Source organism: Onychomys torridus, chromosome 15, assembly GCF_903995425.1.
Source record: "Onychomys torridus chromosome 15, mOncTor1.1, whole genome shotgun sequence".
NCBI lineage: Eukaryota > Metazoa > Chordata > Mammalia > Rodentia > Cricetidae > Onychomys > Onychomys torridus.
In genome coordinates, this window is record NC_050457.1 from 17422428 (window position 1) to 17445017 (window position 22590).

The 22590-nt window shown below is 44.9% G+C and overlaps 1 protein-coding gene and 1 pseudogene across 1 annotated transcript in view; both read left to right on the top strand.

Annotated features, from left to right (window-relative positions):
- The window catches only part of Arsb (arylsulfatase B), a 166460-nt gene that overhangs the window by 92619 nt on the left and 51251 nt on the right, over nt 1-22590 (top strand). The window contains exon 6 of the mRNA XM_036207196.1: nt 10455-10525. Coding sequence (XP_036063089.1) covers nt 10455-10525 — 71 coding nt within the window. The remainder of the gene's footprint in view (nt 1-10454; nt 10526-22590) is intronic.
- Nucleotides 6387-6504, top strand: LOC118596619 (annotated as a pseudogene).

Genomic DNA, 22590 nt, shown 5'->3' on the forward strand with positions numbered 1-22590 from the left:
AGTTCATTCTAGGTATAGTCAAGTTGACAACCAAGAATAGATACCGCAGAGCCCATTTGAGACATCAAGGAAGTAAAGGAAAAGGAAACTGCATTCCTACGGCAGAGCCAGATGTTTCTGTGATGGCTGTGGCCTCCTGGCTGTGGCCTCCTGGCTGTGGCCTGCTCTCCCCTGGACTGCTGATGGTCTGGTGGGTAAGAGAACCTGTTCCTCAGCCACCTCCTACTTCCCCTTTGCCATACTTTCCAAAAGATACCGTCTTCTCTCTCTCCTCTCAAGGTGGCACTGGTCCATCATTGCCACCCTTTTCTACACAAGCCCAGCCACTTTTTTTTTCAACTACCCTGCATCCAGAATGCTCTCAGATCTACAATCTGTTGACTCTGTATTAGCATTTTGTCACGTAAAGTGTGACTTTCTTTTTCATTAGAAGTGATTTGGAACCCCTACCTTTTCCTATGCTCTGTCACTCTGGCATCGTCCTGGCCTGACTCTACCCCAAGGGTGGTGGTCCAGGCCTGTCTCCTAGGCCTGGATGGTCTTTCCAACTTCCATCTGGGGTCCAAGGATACTCAGTCTCCTGGTGTGCTGTAGGCTGACGCTTGGGTACTCTTACTTGCCTTCCTTACCCATGAGGCTTGGAGGGGGTTGTGTGAAATATTTAAATTTAGTTGGTCATCACTGTTCTGTGGAAACTCCTGCGTTCTTGGGGTCCCTTCCAGCATTTTCACATAAAACAACCAGAACCTCAGATGGAGCACTCCTCACACGAGCCAACGACCACCAAGTACTGTAACACAGATCTTAAAGGGTCTTATGGATAAAAAAAAAAAAAAAAAAAACACCCACGGGATCCAGGTAGATCAGAGAGACAGAACAAGCCACAGCTACCTCACCTGGTCAATTCCTCAGCTGATCCTGTTTCCTCAGACTGGAAGCCTCTGAGTCCTCATCCGAATGAATCTCAGCTGAACAACTGCTAAAACCCTAAAAGTTTAACCAACTTAGTTCCTGGTCCTCAGGAACTTTCTGCTTCCTGCCCTCACTCCCTGGGATTAAAGGCGTGTGTCACCATGCCTGGCTGTTTCCAGTGTGACTTTGATCTCTGGATCTCTGCCTCCTGAATGCTAGGATTAAAGGCGTGTGCTACCCATGCCTAGACCTGTGTTTAATAGAGTGGCTATTCTGTTCTCTGACCCCCAGATCAGTTTATTGGGGTGCACAATATATCAACCACATTGTACAGTTCATGAGGAGAAAATGCTCAAGAAATTATTTGCTATTTTTTACTTTAAAAATTTTTTTGAGATTAAAATATAATTACATCATTTCCCCTCCCTCTTTCCTCCCTCCAAATCCCCCTTTCTACTGCCTTCCCCCTTGCTCTGTTCCAAATTCATTTTCTTTATTGTTACATACACATGTGCGTTAGTATGTTTATTCCTAAATACATAAATAAAACCTTCTGAGTCTGGATAATGTTACTTATATGTATGTATTTGGTATTGGATAATCATTTGGTGGCTCTCCCTGAGGAAGGCTATTTCTTCTGCTCTAAGCATTCCTTATTTGCCTGTAGTTTTTTGTTTTTTTTTTTTAAATAGGGTTGAGGCCTCACGAGACTTCCTTCCCCTGTCCATGTCCATTGGTGTCATTCTTATTCAGCCCCTGTGTAGGCAGCCATGTTGGCGAGACTTTACGGGTGTAGTTTCCGACATCCCCAGGAGAGTCAATATCATAGCAAACCCCATTCTTCTGGCCCTTACTGTCTTTGCGACCTCCTGCTCCTCTGGCCCTCAGCCTTGGGTGCGGGAATCATGCTGATCGGCTGGTTGTGATTCCCTTCTTTGTTACTGTGTCTGCTAACAGTGCCTCGGCCTGTGCTCGCTGTGCACTGCACAGTACGGCTCTTTCTCCATAGTTTCATCTGAATCATGTTCTAGTAAGCTACACAGCATCCTTGTTCTTTTGCCGTTAGTTGTCTGTGTGGATACAGACGAGAGAGCCACTGTGGATGGACACAGAGAGCCACCAGCTCTGAGAACAGATCACTGCCCATTTTGTCTTGTGTGGCCCCTCCGTGGTGAGGTTAGAGGTAGACAAAGTGAGTGTCTTTTTTTTTTTTTTTTAAACTTTCTTTGGATCAGGTTTTTGATCCTTATTGTAAAACCAAGAATTATGCTGTTAGTCTCCTCAGCGTTGGCGTTACTAAAGCCCCTCAGGACTTTGGCAGCCAGCCTCCTGCTTAGTTGCCAATATGGCTGCCAGTTTTTGTCTTTTCAAGATCCTTCATAGGTATTACAATGGAAATTGGAAGAAGGGCGTACCATCCCCTATGGCTTGTCCTGCTACTAACCCAAGAGTCTGTGATCAACAGGAAAATATTGCATTAAGAGTATGATTCTTTGATAATTACTTTTTTCTTGAGTAGTCTACTTTTAAAAACTTAATAAGCTCCTTAGTAAAAATAAATAGCAATGAAAATATAGTTCCCTATCCTCCAGCAAATAAATTCAACTTACATCCTTACCAAATTTTGTCTAAATTTTATAATTCCCATGCCTAACCTCTTTTCTCATGGTAATGCTTGCATGTTACAGGGCTTTCAAGGACTGTGGGTTTTGCATAGAGCCAGTACCCACTCACCCACCCGCACATGTACAGTGAATAAAATAAGTTCTGCTGGTGGTTTCCAAGAGTAATGGTTTCAGTGTGTACTTTGTGGTGGTCGGCTCCGGTTCAAATCCCATCTCCTGCGTTTATTATTCACGTGCTTACTGAGATCTTCAGGCATTAATCTCATCGTGTGTTAGATGTGACACAGGCTGGAAATGAAGCTCGGTGGTACAGCGATTGTCTAGCATGTCCGAGAAGGGCTCTGGGTTCAACCCACAACTCTGCAAAAAATAGTGAGTTAAGATGTGAGCACAGTGGTACCTGTCTTGTTAGCGGTTAAAGAGACTGTAGGAAGAATATGCATGTGAAAACACAGCAGGAAGAGCCCAGCAGCTGGAAGTGGAGCTACAAGGTGATGTCCATACTCACATGTGGGTGGAACTCATCCTGGAAGGTCTCTTCATGTTTTGAGCAGCCATTAGTTTGGGTTTTGTTTGTTTCCTTCCAAATTTCTCCTCCGAAATGTGCCGTTACTGTTTCCTTTTCTAAAAGTGTGACAGTGTCTTCTAGGACGTGTCCTTTGTGACAGATGGTCAGCGGGGAGTGGAGAAAGGGGGAGTATTGTAATCACGTCTCATTGGTCTGTGGGAAGGGGTTCTGCCTCAGCCATCAACATGGAGTCAAGCTGGGAACTGTAAATGGACAGTGATGCTCCAGCCTCAACATCTGGAACTGTAGAGTCCTAGAAAGAATTAAGACAAGTAGTCACTGGTCAGTGCCTCTTCATCAGCATGTCAAATAAAACTAATATAGAAAATATGAAATTTAAAGGTTAATTTAAATGAAATATTGAAATGTCACCACCACCAACAGCATACCATTTCGCCAATCATATGGGGGAAAGAATGGGGAAAGTGATTGACATGTTTGTTAAAAGAGGGATTTGCAGTTAGAGATTGTCTCAGGGTTTCTATGCTGTGATAAAACACCATGACCAAAAGCTACCTAGGGAGAAAAGGGTTTATTTCATCTTCTACTTCCACATCATAGTCCATTTTTAAAGTGGGGTAGAGTTGGAATGCAAGGTAGGAACTTGGAGGCAGGAACTGATGTAGAGGACACTCAGTAGTGCTGCTTGCTGGCTTGTTCTCCATGGCTTCCTCAGCCTGCTTTATTAGAGCACACGGACCACCAGCCTATGGGTAGCACCACCCACAGTGATCTGGGTCCTCCCACATCAATCATTCATCAAGAAAATGCCTCACAGGCTTTCCACAGACCATCTGGTGGGGTTGAGGTTATCTCTTCCCAAATGACCCTAGCTTGTGTCAAGGTGGCATAAAGCTAGGCTGCATAAAGGTGTTGTTTATGGAGTCATAAAAATAAGCTAAGTGTATGGTATAGCACATCCATAGAGATGCTGAAGCCATGTGTAAACATTTCACTGAGCAGACAGTATAGCGTATTGGTTAGGCCTGGAGTTTAGAGAGTCCATCAACCTGAGTTTCAAACTTACTTCTATCATCTGCTCAACTAGGGGTCATGTTAGCAACCTAACCAAGCACCTTACCCAAGGTTGGATTAACCTAACCAATCACCCTAGCCAAGATTTGATCAGCTTAACCAATCACATTAGCCAAGCTTGGATCAACCTAATCAATCACCCTAGCCAAGGTTGGAACTGTGGTGTTAAGAATTAAATGAGACTAATACATGTCAAGTATTTTAAAGATTTATTATTTTTATTGTTATTATTATTATTCTCTCTCTCTCTCTCTCTCTCTCTCTCTCTCTCTCTCTGTCTGTGTGTGTGTGTGTGTGTGTGTGTGTGTGTGTGTGTGTGTGCGCGCGCGTGCGTGCGTGCCTCTATTCACATGTGTATGTGAAGGCCAGAAGAGGGCATTGGATACCCTGGAGCTGGAGTTACATGTGGTTGAGAGCTACCCAATGTGGGTCCTCTGCAAGAGCACCAAGCATTCTCAACTGCTGAGCAGTCTCCCTATGGGAAAGTATTTTAGGTTCTGTGTTAGTATAGTTGCTATTATTCAATCCAGCCTTGCCAAAACAGTCAAAAGCCCAGACTAGTCCGAGTTTGGTAGTCAATGGCATGGATGAAACACACCTGTCTTCAAGTGGTTAGAGGTGTACAAGGTGATTCTGTCCTTTTTCTTTGCATAGTTATTTGTCTACTTCTTGCCGTGGCCCTTCTTACAGGCCCAGCAGGGGATGAGCAGTCATGACTGAGAGATGGAATTTCCCACATGGAATTCATCGCTTGTCGACGACAGTGTTGCTTAAGCAGCTAACTTCCAATACCTGTTCAAATGCCTCCAAATAAGCAAAATTCATAGGTAGCAGATCACATCTCACCTTTTTAAATACGTAGTTCATGAGTGGGCGTGTTAACACTGGTGGTTTTCTCTAAAATGGGAGATGGCTGTCCATGGGAGAGAACATTGCATGTCTTAGAAATTGAAGTTACAGCTGTCTGACTGTACTTTATAAAGGGAACACCGAAGTCATGGTCCAGTTTATATTGTCTTATATCTACCTCTCAGAATATGGTCCTGAATCATTGGTTATTGCCTTTTACAAATATTCTCTCTCCGTTATTTCCCAGGCAAAACTATAAGGCTTGCAGAAGTTTCTGAGATTTCTCAGATTTCCTAGGCCACTACCCCCAGATCCACACACATGCTTATCCTCTAGTCTCTGCTGAGATTAACTGGATGGATTGTGGTTTGGGTTTTAGTTTTTTGAACTGAGGTCTTGCTATGCAGCTCAGGCTAGCCTTAAATTCATGGACTTTCAGTCTCAGCCTCTGAGTTACTGGGATTATAGGCACATTCTCCTATGCCCAGTTGTGCATTCCTGCACTGACGCTGTTTAAAAAGAGAGAGAATTATTAATGTATCTGTGCTGATAACTTATTTGTAGCTATGAATTGAAATTACATGCTCCCCTACCTTTTCACTCCCCTATGTTTTCGTTCCTCCTCCCTTGGAATTTCCTTCTCCCCTTCTTGCTCCTCTTAACTCCCATCCTCCATCCTCAGCACTGAGACCCCCAAACCCTTTACTAAAGGCAAAAGCGACTTCAGCAATGGAATTTGAGATTATATCACCCTAAAGCCACTACTGTTTCCAACTATAGATAAAGACCATCTTGTTCAAAGATCTGCAAGGAAATTTCAAGACTCATGATCAGTTATTGTGATAGATTACAAATAGATAGGATACAATTCAAATCCAAATATCTACTAACCATTCTAATACTACCCATGCATTGTATTGGTTGAGATGGATAATTGTCCCATCTTTAGCCTCTTATACTCTGTGAGCATCTGAGTTTTGACCTTGTTATTGTTTGAAGTGTTGTATTTGTGCCATCCTGGACATTTCCACAGGCAATATATTTCTTGTTGTTGTTGTTTGTTTGTTTTATAGCCCAAGCTGACCTCAGACTCGTGGTTCTCTTCCCCAAGTGTTCAGTACACCTGTTTTTTATTCTGCTTCTATTTACTAATGGTTTAAAAGCATGTTAGAAGGTGAAAGTCTTCTTCAGTTTCACTATACTTATTCCTCATCCAAGCAAACAGTTTGGTGTATACTTTTTTCATAGTTCCACAATTGCCATCTTCCCTTCGTGTGCATGGCAACATTGCTTTGTGTGGTGCTGGGGCCAGAACCCAGGGCCTAGTACATCCTGGGCAACTGCTCCATCCCCAAGCTGCATCCCCAGCCCTGTGTGCATCTCTAAAAGCTTCACCTCTCCATGTCTTTGGACTGCTATGGCAGTCTCATTTCCTGGCTTTGGACCGAGCATCTTCTTGTTTATTGGCAAGGCCAACACCATTTATCTGGTGTCAGACTCTGGCTTGCAGCATTCTTGTTAAGAAACTAGGGTGCCAGGGTCTTGGGCAAACTTTTCTAGATGATTAATGTAATATTTTTTTAAAAATTTAAACAATCATCTGTAGATTTCTTAAATCCATCTCTTTCCAAAGGGTTAGCCCATGTGAATTATTATATGAGATTGTCTTGAGAATTTATATGTTTTTAAGATGAGGCAACCCAAGATTTATAGTTTATTCAATTTTCCTAAATGTCGATTTGGTTTTCTTAATAATCTGGAGTCCCTAAGTATGTTTGCCATTGTTTAAACCACTTGTCACAAATTGTATTTTCTCGGCATGTCTTTTAACCACATCCTCACTAAAATATCTTGATTAGCATATTTTGGAAGTAGAATCATAATACACTATGACAGTTGGGGATGTAGAGAGCCTATTGGCATCATAAGAAGTCTGCCTGTGAAAACTTTCCCAAGGAATAGTCAATGAGGATTGTCCACAACCTCTGGTGTTCAGAAAGTCATACCTCTTACTAAGTTTACTTATTTTGAAATACTTGTGGCTCTTAAGAATAGTGAAATAATGAGAATTAGTAACACATATAAAATTCCAGAATCAGTAGAAAAGTATCCTTTGTTTACTGTGCCTGATTGTGAGGAACCATTGTCCCAAGCTGTTGTGGGCCAGGACACAAATACAGCCTATAGCAATTGATAATTCAGATGTCAACCCACCAGAGGGATGATCCTCAGATGGCACACCCTGTCAGCAAGGCTTGCAGGCCACTGACTCCGAATACTGATGCTTTCGTCTATAATTTCACTTGTGCAATAACAGCAATGATAATCTCCCACTTACCATGCATTTTCGTGAAATGTATATATGTAATCTCATGATTGCATCCCAATTTTATGAGCACATATATATCTGTGGATGGTCAGGAAGATGACTTTTCATTAGCTGTACCATTTTGGTATATAAAAAATATATTAGGATATGCTTCATAACTAGATCTATTGTCCCACGAGGACTGTGGACCCTTAAAAGCCTTCTTTGTTCCTTTTGCCCAGACTAACTGCGCACATTTAGTTCTTTTTACCTCAAAGCAAGTTCAAACTAGACTAAAGGCCTTTGTATATAGATCATAAGTTTAAAAGTTCACAGTTAATGTACAAGGTCAGAGTTGCAGGTGTCCAACCAAGGTTATCCACATAAAGCACCCTAAGAAAAGCATGCCAGTTCTTTGCACCCTAAGAAGAATGCCAACACTCTTCACTTGCCAAGCCTGTTGACAAAGAGCTGTGTCTCAGAGTTTATCGCACTGGTCACTGTGCCCCCTCCCTCTGGTCCTGAGACCCTGAAACCTTGTATTGCCAGAGTAAATGGCTCTGTCCTTCTTGTCTACCCTAAGAATGTGCTTTTGACCAATGAGAGGTGACTCTTAGTTTTTATTATTGCTTCCAGCCTCCTGTGAAAAAGAGTATTATTAGGCTAGATGAGAAAGACATGCAGAAAGGAACATTGTGAACCTGTTCATCCCTTTGCCCTCAGATCCTTAGGTTTCCCTCGCTTGTTGTAGCATCTTTTCTGGACCCTGAAAGGGAGGGGCCTTAGGGGCTGGCACCCAAAGGACCCCGATACCTGGTATTTTGGGATACTCTGGACAGCTCTGGTTTTAGAGATGAGTGGTTACATAGGAGTGGAGAACGTGAAGTTTAGAGGACTTCCTCCCCTTGCCTTCTTTTGAATTGAATGAACTGTTCATGCATTCTGTAGTCCAGGACAAATGTTTATTTTTAATTTTCTCTCTAAAAACACAACACATAAATTCTACCTAGTTACATCTAAATTTAATAAATAGCTTTGTCCTCTTCACAGTCTTTCAGTCTGACATTCCCCTCCGACTTCTTTGCTATTGTTATTCAGGAGTTTAACTCTATTTGCTTGTTTTTATGCCCAAGACACCACCACCATCATCATTCTGTTCACATTTTCTTTTTTGTTTTTAAAGAGTTATTTATTTGCCAGGCGGTGGTGGCACATGCCTTTAATTCCAGCACTCGGGAGGCAGAGCCAGGCGGATCTCTGTGAGTTCGAGGCCAGCCTGGGCTACCAAGTGAGTTCCAGGAAAGGTGCAAAGCTACACAGAGAAACCCTGTCTCGAAAAACCAAAAAAAAAAAAAGTTATTTATTTACTATGTTAATTGCATACGTATGTGCACATGAGTGTAGGCACCCACAGAGGCTCTGGCTTGGAGCTAGAGTTACAGACACCTGACAGGATTGCTGGGAATTGAACACGGTTCCTCTGGAGGAGCACTACATGCGCTATACTGCTGAGCCTTCTCTCCAGCCCCCTCTCACATTTCGGTATAGTTACTGCTCTCTTTGCACATCTCCCTTTCCTTGCGTTCAGAGCCTCTACAACCAAAGCCAGTTTGGGAGGACTGTCGGCCTCCAGAATCTATAGGTGGACAGCAGTTAGTGTTTTCAGGAGCAAATGGATGAACAGGGTCCTTGGAGATGTGCCTTGCTGTCAACACCAATCCATCCTGCAGCCCCTCGGGGCTGAGGACTGTGGGACATCCTGAGTGAGCGTTGTCCCAGAGACTAGGGCCATCCCTGGTTACTCACCTTCAGCTCTCTAGTGGGAGTGTTTCATGGAAGTAAGGAAGAACAGTTTGAACTTTTACAAAATATTCACATTAATTATATCCAGGTTGTGTTCCTCTTGCTGTGTGCATCTTTGTGTGTGTTTATATGTGTTTATGTGTGTGAAATTAATGTAGTTTAGGAAACAGTGTTGATAGTAGATGAAGTTCTTTTGATTTAGTTTTAAACGTATTAAACCTGTATTTTAACATTTTCTTGCTTAGGAAACACCAAGTTGTACATTGATGGATGGCACTTTTTTTGAAATGTTGCTGCCTTTGAAATCTCAAATCGCTATTATAGACAACTAGCTGTGAGTTTGGGTGTGGACATTAGCCTTCTGGAAGTCATGTTGTCTTAGTTAAATCAAGAGCTTTCTCGTTTACTCATGTATGTACGAGTCCTGGGATGTTCACAGTATTTCGAACCCAGCAATACATAGCAGGGTTTCTAGATTAGTGAGTGTCCACAGCTCTCAAACAGTGGTTTATATTGATTCACAGTTTCCACGAGGTCAAGGTGAACAGGGATCTACAGGCTGTTAGCATTCTCAGTTTCTAAAGAACCCTACTTTCAAAGTCTCACAACCATTAACTCAGGACATAATTTCTCTCCTGTAACAGGAGCTGATTGGACTAAGTGATATCCATTTGTTCTTTGGGCAATATAGGTTAGGTCATGGCTGTAGTTACATGTCCTCTCAAAAAAAGGTTTTAAAGGCATGGATTTAACCTGCATCTCTATTAAATCTGTGATCCAAGTGTGATGGTACAAGCATACAACCCTGGAAGTTCTGCAGGAAGATTAGGAGCTCAAGGCCAGCCTTTGCTATATAGCAAGTTCTAAGTCAGCCTGCGCCACAAGAGACCTTGACTCAATTAATTAATTAAAAAAATAAACCTGTGGCCTCTTTGGCTATGAGGAAGATTTGAAGATTCTGACATAGCTAGTGTTGAGGAGGCTGCTGCATCTGCAGTCTTGGGGCCACTGTTTTGGAAGATGGTCTTTCTTCATTTTTTCCTACATGGTCAGCGTGACGTCCCCACAGATGACTTGTGTTTCTTCCATAAAGAACGGTCACATTTAAATATAGCTGTGGTGTTGTCATATGCCGGACACTGACATTTTTATGTGACGCTTACAGTTATTATTATGATATAGACAAATGACCCCATGCAGATCGACCAGCCACAGCTTTGGGATACATCTGAACTATGATAAGATTGTTAACTGGCAGACTTGTTATTTTTCTATAGGCATCAAGAAAAGAAGTCATAATACAGTGCATGCCCACAGGAGAAGAAATTAACTTTTCCTAAAACTTCTTTTCCAGTGAAGGAAGCCCGTCCCCCAGAGTGGAGCTGCTGCATAACATTGATCAGGACTTTTTTGACAGTTCGCCATGTGAGTACCCAGCCATTGCTGCTGTGTTAAATGTTTTGTTGTGTTTTAGGAGACACCAGTACACTAGCCTAGCGCTCGCTCTCTGTCCACCAGAGCTGATGTTAGTGTAAACATTTCTTCCCTACACATGTTCTGGGAATCTCATAGCGGCTTCAGTATTCTGTGAAGTTAGTAAATTCTGGCTCTGCCATTTGCTGGCTGTATGCAGCAGGAGCCCCCAGGAGCCCCTAGGAGCCCTGAGGCCCCTTTCTGCTGCCCATATCATGTCACTGCCTGTGTTACCTAAACGTTCCAGAACCCTTTTCCAGACCATTCACCACCAGACAAGCCACTGTCGGCTCTGGGGTTGTGTGAGCCTCCACGGGATCTGGTTGGGTTGGCCAGGTGCTGCTCAGAACCTGCTGAATCTCACGGTGTCAGTTTCCTCACAGTCCTGGGAATCCTTCAGCTGCATTGTGCCTGCTGCCTCCGGAGCCTTGTCAGTTCCTCAGGGGGTGTCGTCACATTCCCTGCCCTCTCGTGGGGGTCATGCCACCTCCTTTCCAGACATCGTACCGCCTCGGTTAACTCTCTTCACTTCTTTGTCCTTTCCAAGTGACCACAAGACTCCACTCCTTAGCTATTCCTGCTCAGAGGGTTAACCTGACTGTGTCGCCGAACCCCCAGCACCCTCTCACCTGGCCTTGTCATGTTCCTGCACATTACCTGTCCCGCTTGCCATTTCAAAGCACAGAGTTGATTGTACCATCCCCAAACTCAGTACCTGTTTCCTGCCTCTCTGCAGTTTCCAGAGCATCCCAGAAGCCCCGTGAAAAGCAGTTGTCCCCCACTCAGCATCACTTCGGGCCCCTGAATAGCATCAGTCACATAGTCTAGTGGGGCCTGGATGCCAAGATCTAGGACTCGTTTGTGTTCTGATCCTCATCAGTTAGCACAAATGCCCAGGACTTGGTAAGCACTCACTAATCATTACTTGATCACAGAGTGGACAATTGAGGAGAGATTAGATGCAATTAAAATATGAAATTTCCAGGAAAATGGATGAATCCGGAAATTATTCTAGTAAGCACAGTAACCCAGAGTTATAAAGATGGCATGTTCTTTCATATGTAGATCTTATCTTGTAATGTTTAGATATATGATTATTTGTGAGTGCGGTTATAGTCATAAAGCCAGGAAGAGGACCATGAAAGGGGAAAGAGAGTCTCTGAGACAGGGTGAAGGTGATGGGGGAATAGAGGGATGGACAGGAAAAACAAATTACGTTTGATAATGCCATCTGAAATCTAGTACTCAGTGTGTTAATTTTTAAAAGCTAAACACCGTGCCCACCAAACCCAAGTGGATGCATTAAACCTGGAAAAGGAAAGTGTTCTAATAACAGGCAAGCAATGTCTCTTCTATTGGAGTAAAATTACATGGATGGTAGAGGAAAGAGTATGGGTTAGATCCTGAGGACTGCAAAGATAGTCTGTAGATTTGTGCAGTGTCCATGTGACTACTGAGCCCTTGAAAGGTAGGTAGGTGATTATGGGTTGAGATGTCAGCTCTGAGTATAAAGTACATATCAGACTTTGAAGACTAGGTACACATATGATGCATATGTGTTGGAATGACAGGACTGTGAATACGTTATCTGTTTATTTTTCCTTCCTTAAAGTGTGACTGACAGAAACCTTAGAATTACATATGTGATTTGCATTGTATTTCTGATGGTCTAGAAGAACTATTCTAGAAGGTGCTAGGAATTAAGTTTATCAGGTGCACAGAAGATCGGATTAGTTACCTTGAGGCTACATGGTTCTAAACTTTCCCTGCCCCTGCACACCTAAGACACATGGCCTATTCCAGCATTACCAAAATCTCCTGGGGAGGTCTGGAGAACTGCAGGAATGCAGGAGTAGATTTTCAAACTTCTCATATAACCCTGCTGCAGGGCGTCCAGGCTATGCTTCCCACATAATGGCTGTGGACTGTCTTCCTTGCTAAATACACACACACACACACACACACACACACACACACACACACACACACACAAAGCCTGTGGCTGCACACCCACTGGGCTAGAGCTTAGTTTGCCATTAGAAGTGACAACCATCGCAGGCCTGTTTGCAGCAGGGCTCTTATTGTAAGTTGCCATCACTTTTGGCTGCCCTCCTTAAAATACTCCTAGCAAAAATGATAAACATGGACAAGAGGTTCCTGCACCGTGCAGGTTAGAAGGGGCGTGGAAGTCAGGATGGGGGACTCCACCCTCAGCTGCTAGGATGTGTCTATTGTGTTATCCGGTGGCTGTGCTAAGCTCCATCATTGTGTCTTTAATTCAGAGGCACTCGGAGTTTTAATTCATTAATTTTCGGCCTCTGCTGTCTTCTGTGCCTCCTATAAAGAAACCCACTCGATGCTGGCCTTCCCTTACCAACTTGGTTCACACGAGTGAGGTGTCCTCTGTCGACTGTGTCTGCAGGGAGCATCGTGCCCGCTTCCTCTTCACCCAGAGCCACCCTGCAGGCCTTTTCTGCTGTGTCTGAGTCACCTCAGTCTGCCTTGAGGCACAATCAGAAAAAAAGAAAAAGAAAAAAGCTCTCTTTGGGGGCCTGCTGCTTTTTACCATGAAGATGCAAACCTGCTCTCTTTCCTTTGCAGTTATTTGTAGGGAAAAGGTAAATCCAGTTATAAGAAACTAGTAACTTAGAGGACAACGTCTGGAAAGTCTAAGAAGATATTCTAGAAGCTTTTGTGAAACAGGAAGCAGCCCATCGGGTGTGTCCAGTAAGGGCTGAGATTTGAGCCCGTGTTACCACAGAGCCACAGCTGGCCCCCACTCCAGTGCCTCCCAGGCTGATGGTGGGACTCAGGGGAGGGTAATGAAGTATTCCCCCACTGTGCTAGGAGTAACTGTTCCCAGGCAGGAGTGAGTGAATGGAAAGGAAAGCCTTAGACACGTTACAAACAAGAGACTAGTTTGGATGAATGTGTGGTTTTGTTATGGCTACCTCCTGTTCACCTGTCTGAGCCCTGTCCTCTTCCCTTTACCAAGGCCTCCTCACCTTGTGAGCTGTACGGTTCCCAGGGAATCCCTGCCTTCCACACATTCCCCAGGCTCCCTCAGAAGCCGGCTCTTGGGTTTAGCAGTTACTCCCTCCTACCCCCTCTTTAGAGTAGCGGGAACGTTCAGGGAAATTGGGGTCCCCTCCTTAGACTCATCATCTCATGAATAAAAGAATTTTAAAACAGACTCAGAAGGAAGCTCGGAGACCATTTTATGAGCATCTGAAAGAAAAACAACAGTGTTCCAGCTGTAAGTCTTGGCAGCTGCTGAATGGAGGTAGACGGAGGGGAGTGAAGAGAGAATGGAATGCCTTCTGGGTGAGGGGCCGTGAGAGCTGGCATGGTCGACGGTGGAGGTTGGCAAGGAGCTGATGGCAGAAGAGTGGGGTGCGGGCCTTCAGAGGATGAGGAGGAAAGCAGGAGGCCAGGGAAAGCATGCTTAGACGGAGAGAACATGGCGTACTTTTGAAAAAACGGTACAGAAAGAGAAGGAAAAAATGATAACTTTTTTAGAACTCAAAAAGCAGGCACGCTTAGCAGTGAAGACGGGCAAGCCACTGCATCGGGAAGGGGCCGTGTGGAAGTACAAGTAGGTACATTATTTCTTTAAGGGGTAGTTATTCCTCCTATCTCCTGAGTGTGTTATTGGGTGAATCAGCTTTCCTGGGAGGAGACTCTGGCCGTGTGATTGACAGGTGCAGCTCAAGGGAAGAGACAACATAGTATATAATGCCTTTGGAGGAGATCAGAATGTTATGTTTCCACTCAGGGCCAGAAGGATTCCATCCATTTGACCAGAAGGCCTACAGAGAGGCAGTTGTAATGTTTCCTTTCTAGTGTTAGCAGGAAAAAAGATGGGGTCCAGAGCCAACCATGAGGAAGGGGTCTATCCTCAATGGCCTCTGAGGATACTAATCTCAGCCTGCTTAGCATTTGTACTCCATCATTATTTTGGAAGTGGACTGAAGTTGGGAACAGATATAACCACATTTCCACCGTGAACACCTAGAGGTCCAGTTCCAAAGCTGCCCACCAGAAGGGATTAGTGTCTAGCTGGAACTTCATCCACTCTCCCATATGGGTTCCAGGCAGAGGAGGTGCTCACTGAGGAGAAGAGAGAGATAGATAATAATTGCACTCCTGCTTTCTGGGCTCAGGACAGGACCAAGGACATTGCCCATGGAGAGTAGACCACACAGAGCACCTAGCACCTCCTCATACCTCGATGCCTTTCTAGGGAGGTGGCCCAGACTCAGTATCTTTCCCTAGGAGTTGGCAGGAGAAGTAACCAGTGAGGACTTGGGGAAAGGGATGGCACTGTTAGCAACGAGTTATGGGAAAGCCTGGAGGTGTCTGAAGCATTAGGGGGTGTGGGTGGGAGAAGCAGCTATGATGCTGGGTCTGAAAGCTTGCATAAATCCCAGAACTCTCCAGTGCCCGACTCTGTGTTTCCCAGCACCATTCAGATCATGGGGAGTTGCCAGATTGGTCTTGGCTCTTCTGGGGTGATGGTCCTCTCAAGCTGAGACCACAGCTCACCTCAGATGTCAGATGTGATCACCAGAACTCCAGAATAATCCAGTTGTATGATATATGCATATGTAATTCACACGCGCTCCCTTCCCTCCCCGTGAAGCTTGAATAGGAATGGCCTCCATAGATTCATGTGTTTGAATGCTTGGCCTTTAGGGAGTGGCACTATTAGGAGGTGTGGCCTTGTTGGAGAAGGTGTGTCACTGTGGGGGTGGGCTTTGAGGTCTCATATGCTCAAGCTATGCCCAGTGTGGCACACTCTTCTGTTGCCTGCAGATCAAGATGTAGAACTCTAAGCTTCTTTGCTGGCAGCAAGACTGCCTGCCAACACACCACCGTGTCCCACCATGGTGATAATGGACTAAACCTCTGAACCTGGAAGCCACTCAATTAAATATTTTCCATTGTAAGAGTTGCCATGGTCATGATGTCTCTTCCCAGCAATAGAAAACCAAAGACACTCCCTCACACAGACATTTCCTCTAGTACAGCAGCCACATCTGCTTGAGGTGTAAGACTCATCCACTTTTAAATGCGTCGTAATTTGAATATAAAATGGCCTGGCTGGCGGGGTTGGTTCCTATGGCTGTGCCTTTGAAGGTTATAAACCAACCCATGGCTCCAGCCTCTCTCTCAGCTTCCTTTCTGCCCTTGTCAGCTCTCCTCCCCACCCACTCCTGAGATCACCAGGCCAGACTCATGGAGCCAAGCAGCTGTGGACCAAACCAAGACCCTTCATCTGTGAGCCGAAACAAGCCTTTTCTCTTAAGTTGTTTCTGTCGGGTGCTGTCAAGGCAACAGTCCCGCTTCATTCTCCGATGCCAGCTTTCTATATCGGTTATCTCCAGGTTGCTGTGACTGTCTCATCTGATGCAAACAACTCAGGGGAGGGGAACTGTATTTCGGACAGGTGTCCGTCAGGGAAGGCACAGGGGGACAGATTGAGGAGCAGCTGGTGGCTGGAACAAGCATTTCAATAAGAGCCAGTAGAGGACATTTCAGATTCTAAGTGCCATGCTGACGGCTCCAGACTTCAGTCCCTTTGGTTCGTGTGGGGCTTCCGAAGACCCTGTGCTTCTGTTCTCCTCAAGGCATCACATCATGCTCCCGTTTTCCTGGTCACATTCTGTAGTTAGAGTTCTCCTGCCTGGCCCAGTCAGGACAAATCTCTCTCACCCACCAGTCCCACAGTCTCTCAGACCCAACCAAGAAAGCACACAGAAACTTACATTGTTTAGAAACTGTATGGCCATGGCAGGCTTCTTGTTATCTGCTTCTTCTATCTTAAATTAACCCATTTCTGTTAGTCTATACTTTGCCACATGGCTTGTGGCTTACCGGTGTCTTTACATGTTGCTTTTCATGGCGGCGGCTGGCGGTGTCTCCCTCCAGTCTTCTACTTCCCAGAATTCTCTTCTCTCTTGTCCCGCCTACACTTCCTGCCTGGCCACTGGCCAAACAGAACTTTATTTACACAGAGCAATATCCACAGCACTTCCCCTTTTCTTTTTTTTTTTTTTAAGGAAGGTTTTTAACTTTTACATAGTATAATTACATATAACAAAACAATTATCAAGCAAGAATTATAGTTACATTATTAAAGAAGATATCCTATCTATCTTATATTTGTGAGTCCAAGGTTTTATATCTAACTTATCTTTTATGATAACTGAGGAAATTATAACTATCTAGTCTTCAACCACATCAAAGACCTCAGAAGGATATAATATTACTTGAGAACCGGGAGAAGGATGCTAGCAACTTTCAGGAATCTTGCAGGGTAGACAGAGACAGCTGGCAGCCTGGACAGTCACCTAATGTTCCTTTGTAAAGTCGGGGCATTTGTCTTCAGCCCACAGGGCTAGAGTCTCTTGGTCACTTTTCTCAGTGTCCTGTAGAATGTCTGGCAGTTTCCTCTGCGAAGCAGGAACCTGAAGGACCATTTTGTTAAACAAAGTTCAGTGGTCACCTTTCTGTGGGTCCTGCATGTTCAGTTGATCAAGCAGTCCAGGCAAGAACAGTTTCTTGCCCAAATGGCTATTTTTGCCAAGGTGAAGATAAGATATGAAGTGTCTTCAATGCCCGTTCTCCTCTCTGAAGTAAATTGGTGTTGCCAGGAGCAGACATGTCTCACTGTCCAGAAAGTCTAAATTTTAAAAATATTTTAAATGCCATATTCTGTAGACCTTTGAAGTGTTTGAAGAGTACCTGTCTATCTGAAATATCTCTGTGTATACCTAGAAGACTTAACTAACATGGCTATGAGTATGATTATCATAGATGACCAGTTATTAATCTATTTTTAATTATCCATTACAATTTTAAATGAGCTATATAAACATAATACCTTAAACAAGAGTAGAAATATACACACAATATAACAAAATTAACTAAGTTTGTATCAATAGACTAAAATCTAAACCAATGTAAAACATTTTAAACAAGTTGTTGCTCTTAGAAGTAAGTTCCCTAATCTACCCTTTCATCCTATTATATCTATATCATATCCCCCTTTCTTCTTTAGAAAGAGACCTCATTTATAATCAACCTGTTTTAAAGAAAAATATTGGTTTTTCTCTGTCCCACACCAGAGGGCTCTTCTTATTTGGGACACAAGAATCTAACCTTTTCTTTTAGCAATATGTCTGGGTTTAGAGAAGGAGTGAGCCAATTCCATCTCCAAAGCCAGCTTGATAATTTTGGGAATGTGGGCGTAGTTTTTCTTACTACTTCCTGCTGGAAGGGGGCGCTGTATCTTATGGGGACATAAAGAAAATTTTAGGATTATAGAGTAGTCCATTAGGGTGAACCTCTGAGCCAGTTGCCTTGAAACCATTCTGGATGTCAGATCATCTGGGCCATGGTGTCATCGGAGACCTTTCAGGTGGTCTTGGCTGATCAAACCTGATGTATCTTAATCTGGAACAAATCCACAGCCTCTGGCTTTCTGTGGAAACAAAAGCAGAGACTCCTTTCCTAAGCAACATATCCTTATATCCAAATTTTGAAGCTCCTTTCCAAAGCAACATATCCTTATATCCAAATTTTGAAGTCAAGGTACCTTTAAAATTTACATATTTGTTTAACTCAACAGCTTTTATGATCAAACCTTTTTCTGTGATTAAAAATCCCAAAGACAAGACAAACCAGATTCTCTGTGTAATATCCATCTTTGTAAGACTGAAACACCACTGTGGCTGCTGGCTCCGCCCACTTCAGCTTCCCAACATGGCGGTGGTGCAGTTTACTGCCAGCTCTGGGTCTGGAGCCATGTGTACTATCAACTATCAGAAGCAGTTCTATCAAAGCAGCACATAGCCCAGAAACCCTTTCTTTTTTCTTTTCTTTTTTTTTTTTTTTTTTTAACTAGCAAAGGCTAAATCCACCATGCAGCAGAGCAAAGTGCTGCTTGTAGACTCCTCATTCCCGCCACACTGCAGGTCAGATGCACACTCCCACGTTGGGCGCCATTTGTAGTTAGTTTTCCTGCCTGGCCCAGTCAGGACAAATCTCTCTCACCCACCAGTCCCACAGTCTCTCAGACCCAACAAGAAAGCACACAGAAACTTACATTGTTTAGAAACTGTATGGCCGTGGCAGGCTGCTTGTTATCTGCTTCTTCTATCTTAAATTAACCCATTTCTGTTAGTCTATACTTTGCCACATGGCTTGTGGCTTACCGGTGTCTTTACATGTTGCTTTTCATGGCGGCGGCTGGCGGTGTCTCCCTCCAGTCTTCTACTTCCCAGAATTCTCTTCTCTCTTGTCCCGCCTACACTTCCTGCCTGGCCACGGGCCAAACAGCATTTTATTTGTACAGAGCGATATCCACAGCAACATTCACATTGTTCCTACTCATGCTCACCTGTTTCCCAGCCAGAGATATGTTCTCCAAGTAGATCAGACACCATCTGTGTAGCTGGCTCAGCGCCTTGCATTCTCTGAAACAATGCATGCTGATCAGTGAATCCGTTACCATTGGTTCCCTTTGCTCAGAACAATCTAGCAAGAGTGGTGATGGTCTCACCTGTTCTCAGATCAGCTTTCCTTCCTTCTGCAGAACGTGGTGAGTGTGGTGGGCTGCAGCAGCTCAATACTGTGCATTAGTGCAGAATGCAGTGAGTGTGGTGGGATGCACCAGCTCAGTACTGTGCATTACTGCATAAGATAGCGAAGTTCTAGAGGCCCCTGGGTAATCAGGCTTTCCCCCACTTTTCCTAACCTAGATGGAGAAATCAAGGTTTTAGGTCCTTTATAACTGTTAAACAATGGAGCTTGAACTTAGGGCTCCTCCTTTCCAACCATACTGATTCTAGGCCTCTCTCAATTCCTGTCCTTCACTGGTTTGATGGGGAAAGGTTGACTGTAGTGGCAGCCATCTCACCTCAGCGATGGCATGTGGGGGTGTGCTGTGTTTAAGTGAGGCTGGAAGACCAGCTCTCATAGTGACACCAGCCTTGCTGGCTTCGCACATAGTCTGGCTCTGGATGGTGATTGCTTCTGACTGTAGAGCTGGCCCTGGACACCCTGCTCATGCCCTGTGCTAATCACACTGGGGTAGAAAAAGAAGAGTGTGGGGATGGGAGCTGCCACCACCGTGCTGTGTGTAGAAGTTTGGAGTGTGTCGGACTAGGGTTTGAATGGCAGTTTGACTCATTTCTTGAGAGCCTGGGATGAGTTCTTCAGTCATCTGTCCTGTCACCAATAAATTGAGGACAATAAATAGACCCCTGTGCCGGGAATACCAGTTACATTGTGGGTGTTGGGGTGGGGAGGGTGCTGCAGTTTCTGCTTTATGTATTTCTGCAGTTTTAAGCTCCAGTGATAAATACATGTCACATCCATAGTCAGAAGTGACATGTTGGATCGAGTTTGGAAAGTTACTTGAGGCTCTGTGGAGATCATGGTGTCTGCAAAGTTATGATACAGTGTCAGGCAGAGAAGCCAGTGTGTAACTAGACTGCTCTGCTGTCAGCCACAGACCCCAGATCCACAGACCCACAGACCTTGCCTTCTCTGCGGAGTCCTTTCAGCAAGGAACTTACTGCGTAGCGCATCTTCATGCTCCAGGATGCATGCTGAGCTGCCAGTACTTGTCACCTATAGTTTGTCAACACTTCTTGGGCCGCAGGTCACCCTGAGCCCTCCCTCACGGAGCCCCGGCACATGTCACTTTTTTCTTTTTGAACTTTAGAGGTTTCTAGGCCTCCTCCCCCTTTCTGGAAGCTCTGCTGCTTATGGCTTCCCTTACGGCTTTCTTGATGCCTTGAGCAGCCCCACAGCTGCATGCCCTGTCTCGCCCACTCCACCCAGCACATCTCAAGTGACATCCGTCAAACCTCTGCTGCTAACTCTCCATCTAGACCTTCCTTTCCTCCTGAGAAAATACAGGACCCAAACCAAACCACAGCACTTTTAAAAATGCTAATTAATCCTCACCATGGATGTTGGCCACACCACACTAGCAAATCCCATGGCCCCAGTTTTATGTTTGCAGAAATCGGGGTAATTGGCGTCAGAGGACAGAGGCTGACTGAAGGGTTTGGCTTGGCCCTGGCTCTGGGAGTGAGGCCATTTGATGGGGGACCATGTGCCTCACCAAATTCCTTTCTTCACATACATCACTGTGGGATTACTTTTCTATAACCCCATTGCATTCCATTGCGATAGGAAAATACCTGCGGCCAAGTAATTTGTAAGTAAAGAAATGCGTTCAGCTTACAGTCTGGAGATTGAAGCGGGCACTGACATCTGCTCAGCTCTGGTGAGATCTCTGTTGGCTGTGTCACATTGTGGTGGGTGCATGTGAGAGGGAGCTGACCCTGGGAACCAGAGGAAACAGCCTAGGGCCCACCTCGTCTATACTTACAACCAAGGACATCAGTTCCTGAAGGGGGCAGCATTGCCCCTCCATGGCCTGATGACCAGGCTCTAAGCCCCGCCTCTTAATGGTTGCATCACCTCCCAACATGGGCTAACTGAAAGTGAAGCTTTGAGCATGCAAACCCTTGGGGACACACTCAAAACATAGCACTCATTTACATGTGTGCTGCCCCCACCTCAGCCCAGCATCACAAACGAGGCAAACTCTCCCGTTTCCAACTAATTATTTCGATTCTTCTTCTTTCATTCTGTTATACACAAGACACTTAAATGGTGGCTTTAAACTTTTCTGTGGCTGAGATAAAACACTCCGATGTAAAGCAAGTTAGGGAAGACAGGTTCATGTTGGTGTGCAGTTCCAGAGGTGATACAGCCCATCATGGCGGGGAAGGCCAGGCAACGGGAGGATGAGGCTGGCCTGGTAGTCAGGAAGCAGATTGGACACATTTCATCAGAACACAGGAAAAGAAACGTCTGATGAGACATTTACAATGACTTCTTAACAGGAACAGTGGTTGAACAGAATTTAACCCAGTGGTCCAAGGAGAGGTGTGGCAAAGGTTTCTGTACCCCATATGAAGTCTATGTTGATGCATCAATCCAAATCAGACTGAATTAAGAAAAGGCCCAGGTTTAATGGGTAAAGCTCTCCCCATGATCTTCTGTCCTGGCACCCCCTTCCCCAGAGAGGAGACAGGGAAGGGAGACTGAAAAACCACGTGTCTGTTTTTTTGTGGGGGAGGGGGAGGGTAGTTTAAACACCCTGTGGGAGTGGTCTTGAGCATCTCTGGGAGAGGAGCAGTGTTTGGCGGGCTTTCTGAGATGAGGCAGGGTTTGGGGGGAGAGAGATGGGGGGGGGGAGTTGAGGTGGGGCTTCCACCAGGACATTCCAGACTCTCTGGGTATATGGATGCCCAGGGCTGAGGTGGAGCTCCCACCAGAACAGTGAGTCCTTCTCATCTGTCTCTGGGATTGAGTTCTTCTGGTGCTGCATACCTCCAACCCCGCTTCCCTTCTCACAGCATCTCCTGTCCTGTCCATCTTGTTAAGGTTCTCAGGATGACATGAGGCCCACCTGGAGAGCCAGGCTGCCTCCCTGTTTGGGGGCTAACTGCTCAGCAGTCTCCTCCACCTGCACTTTGAATTCCCCTTTGCCCTGTAGCCCAACACGTTCACAGATGCTGGAAAAATCAGAAGGAACTCTTTGGTGCCTGGGGGTGGAAGGCATTATTCTGTCAACCACAAACACTCCATTGCTGTGGATTTTATAAAAAAACAAAACAAAACAAAACAAAAAAAACATGGAGTAGCCTAGAAGATAACTGGAGGAAAGAATAACATACAAGTTTAAATAAATTCAAATAACAGACGAAGGCGACAGTGGTAGAGATTGTATGAGCTCTAGTTGGCTAATTGCCAGTTGTTTCCCTGGAGTCTGACAGTGTCTGTGAATGCAGGAGGGCTCTGCTCCCTCCCAAAGGCTGCCTGCTGAGGGGAAGGGCAGCCTCTTCACCACAGGAAGCTACTGGGGAGAAAGGTTCACCACAGGAAGTGGCAGGCTCTGTGTGTGTGTGTGTGTGTGTGTGTGTGTGTGT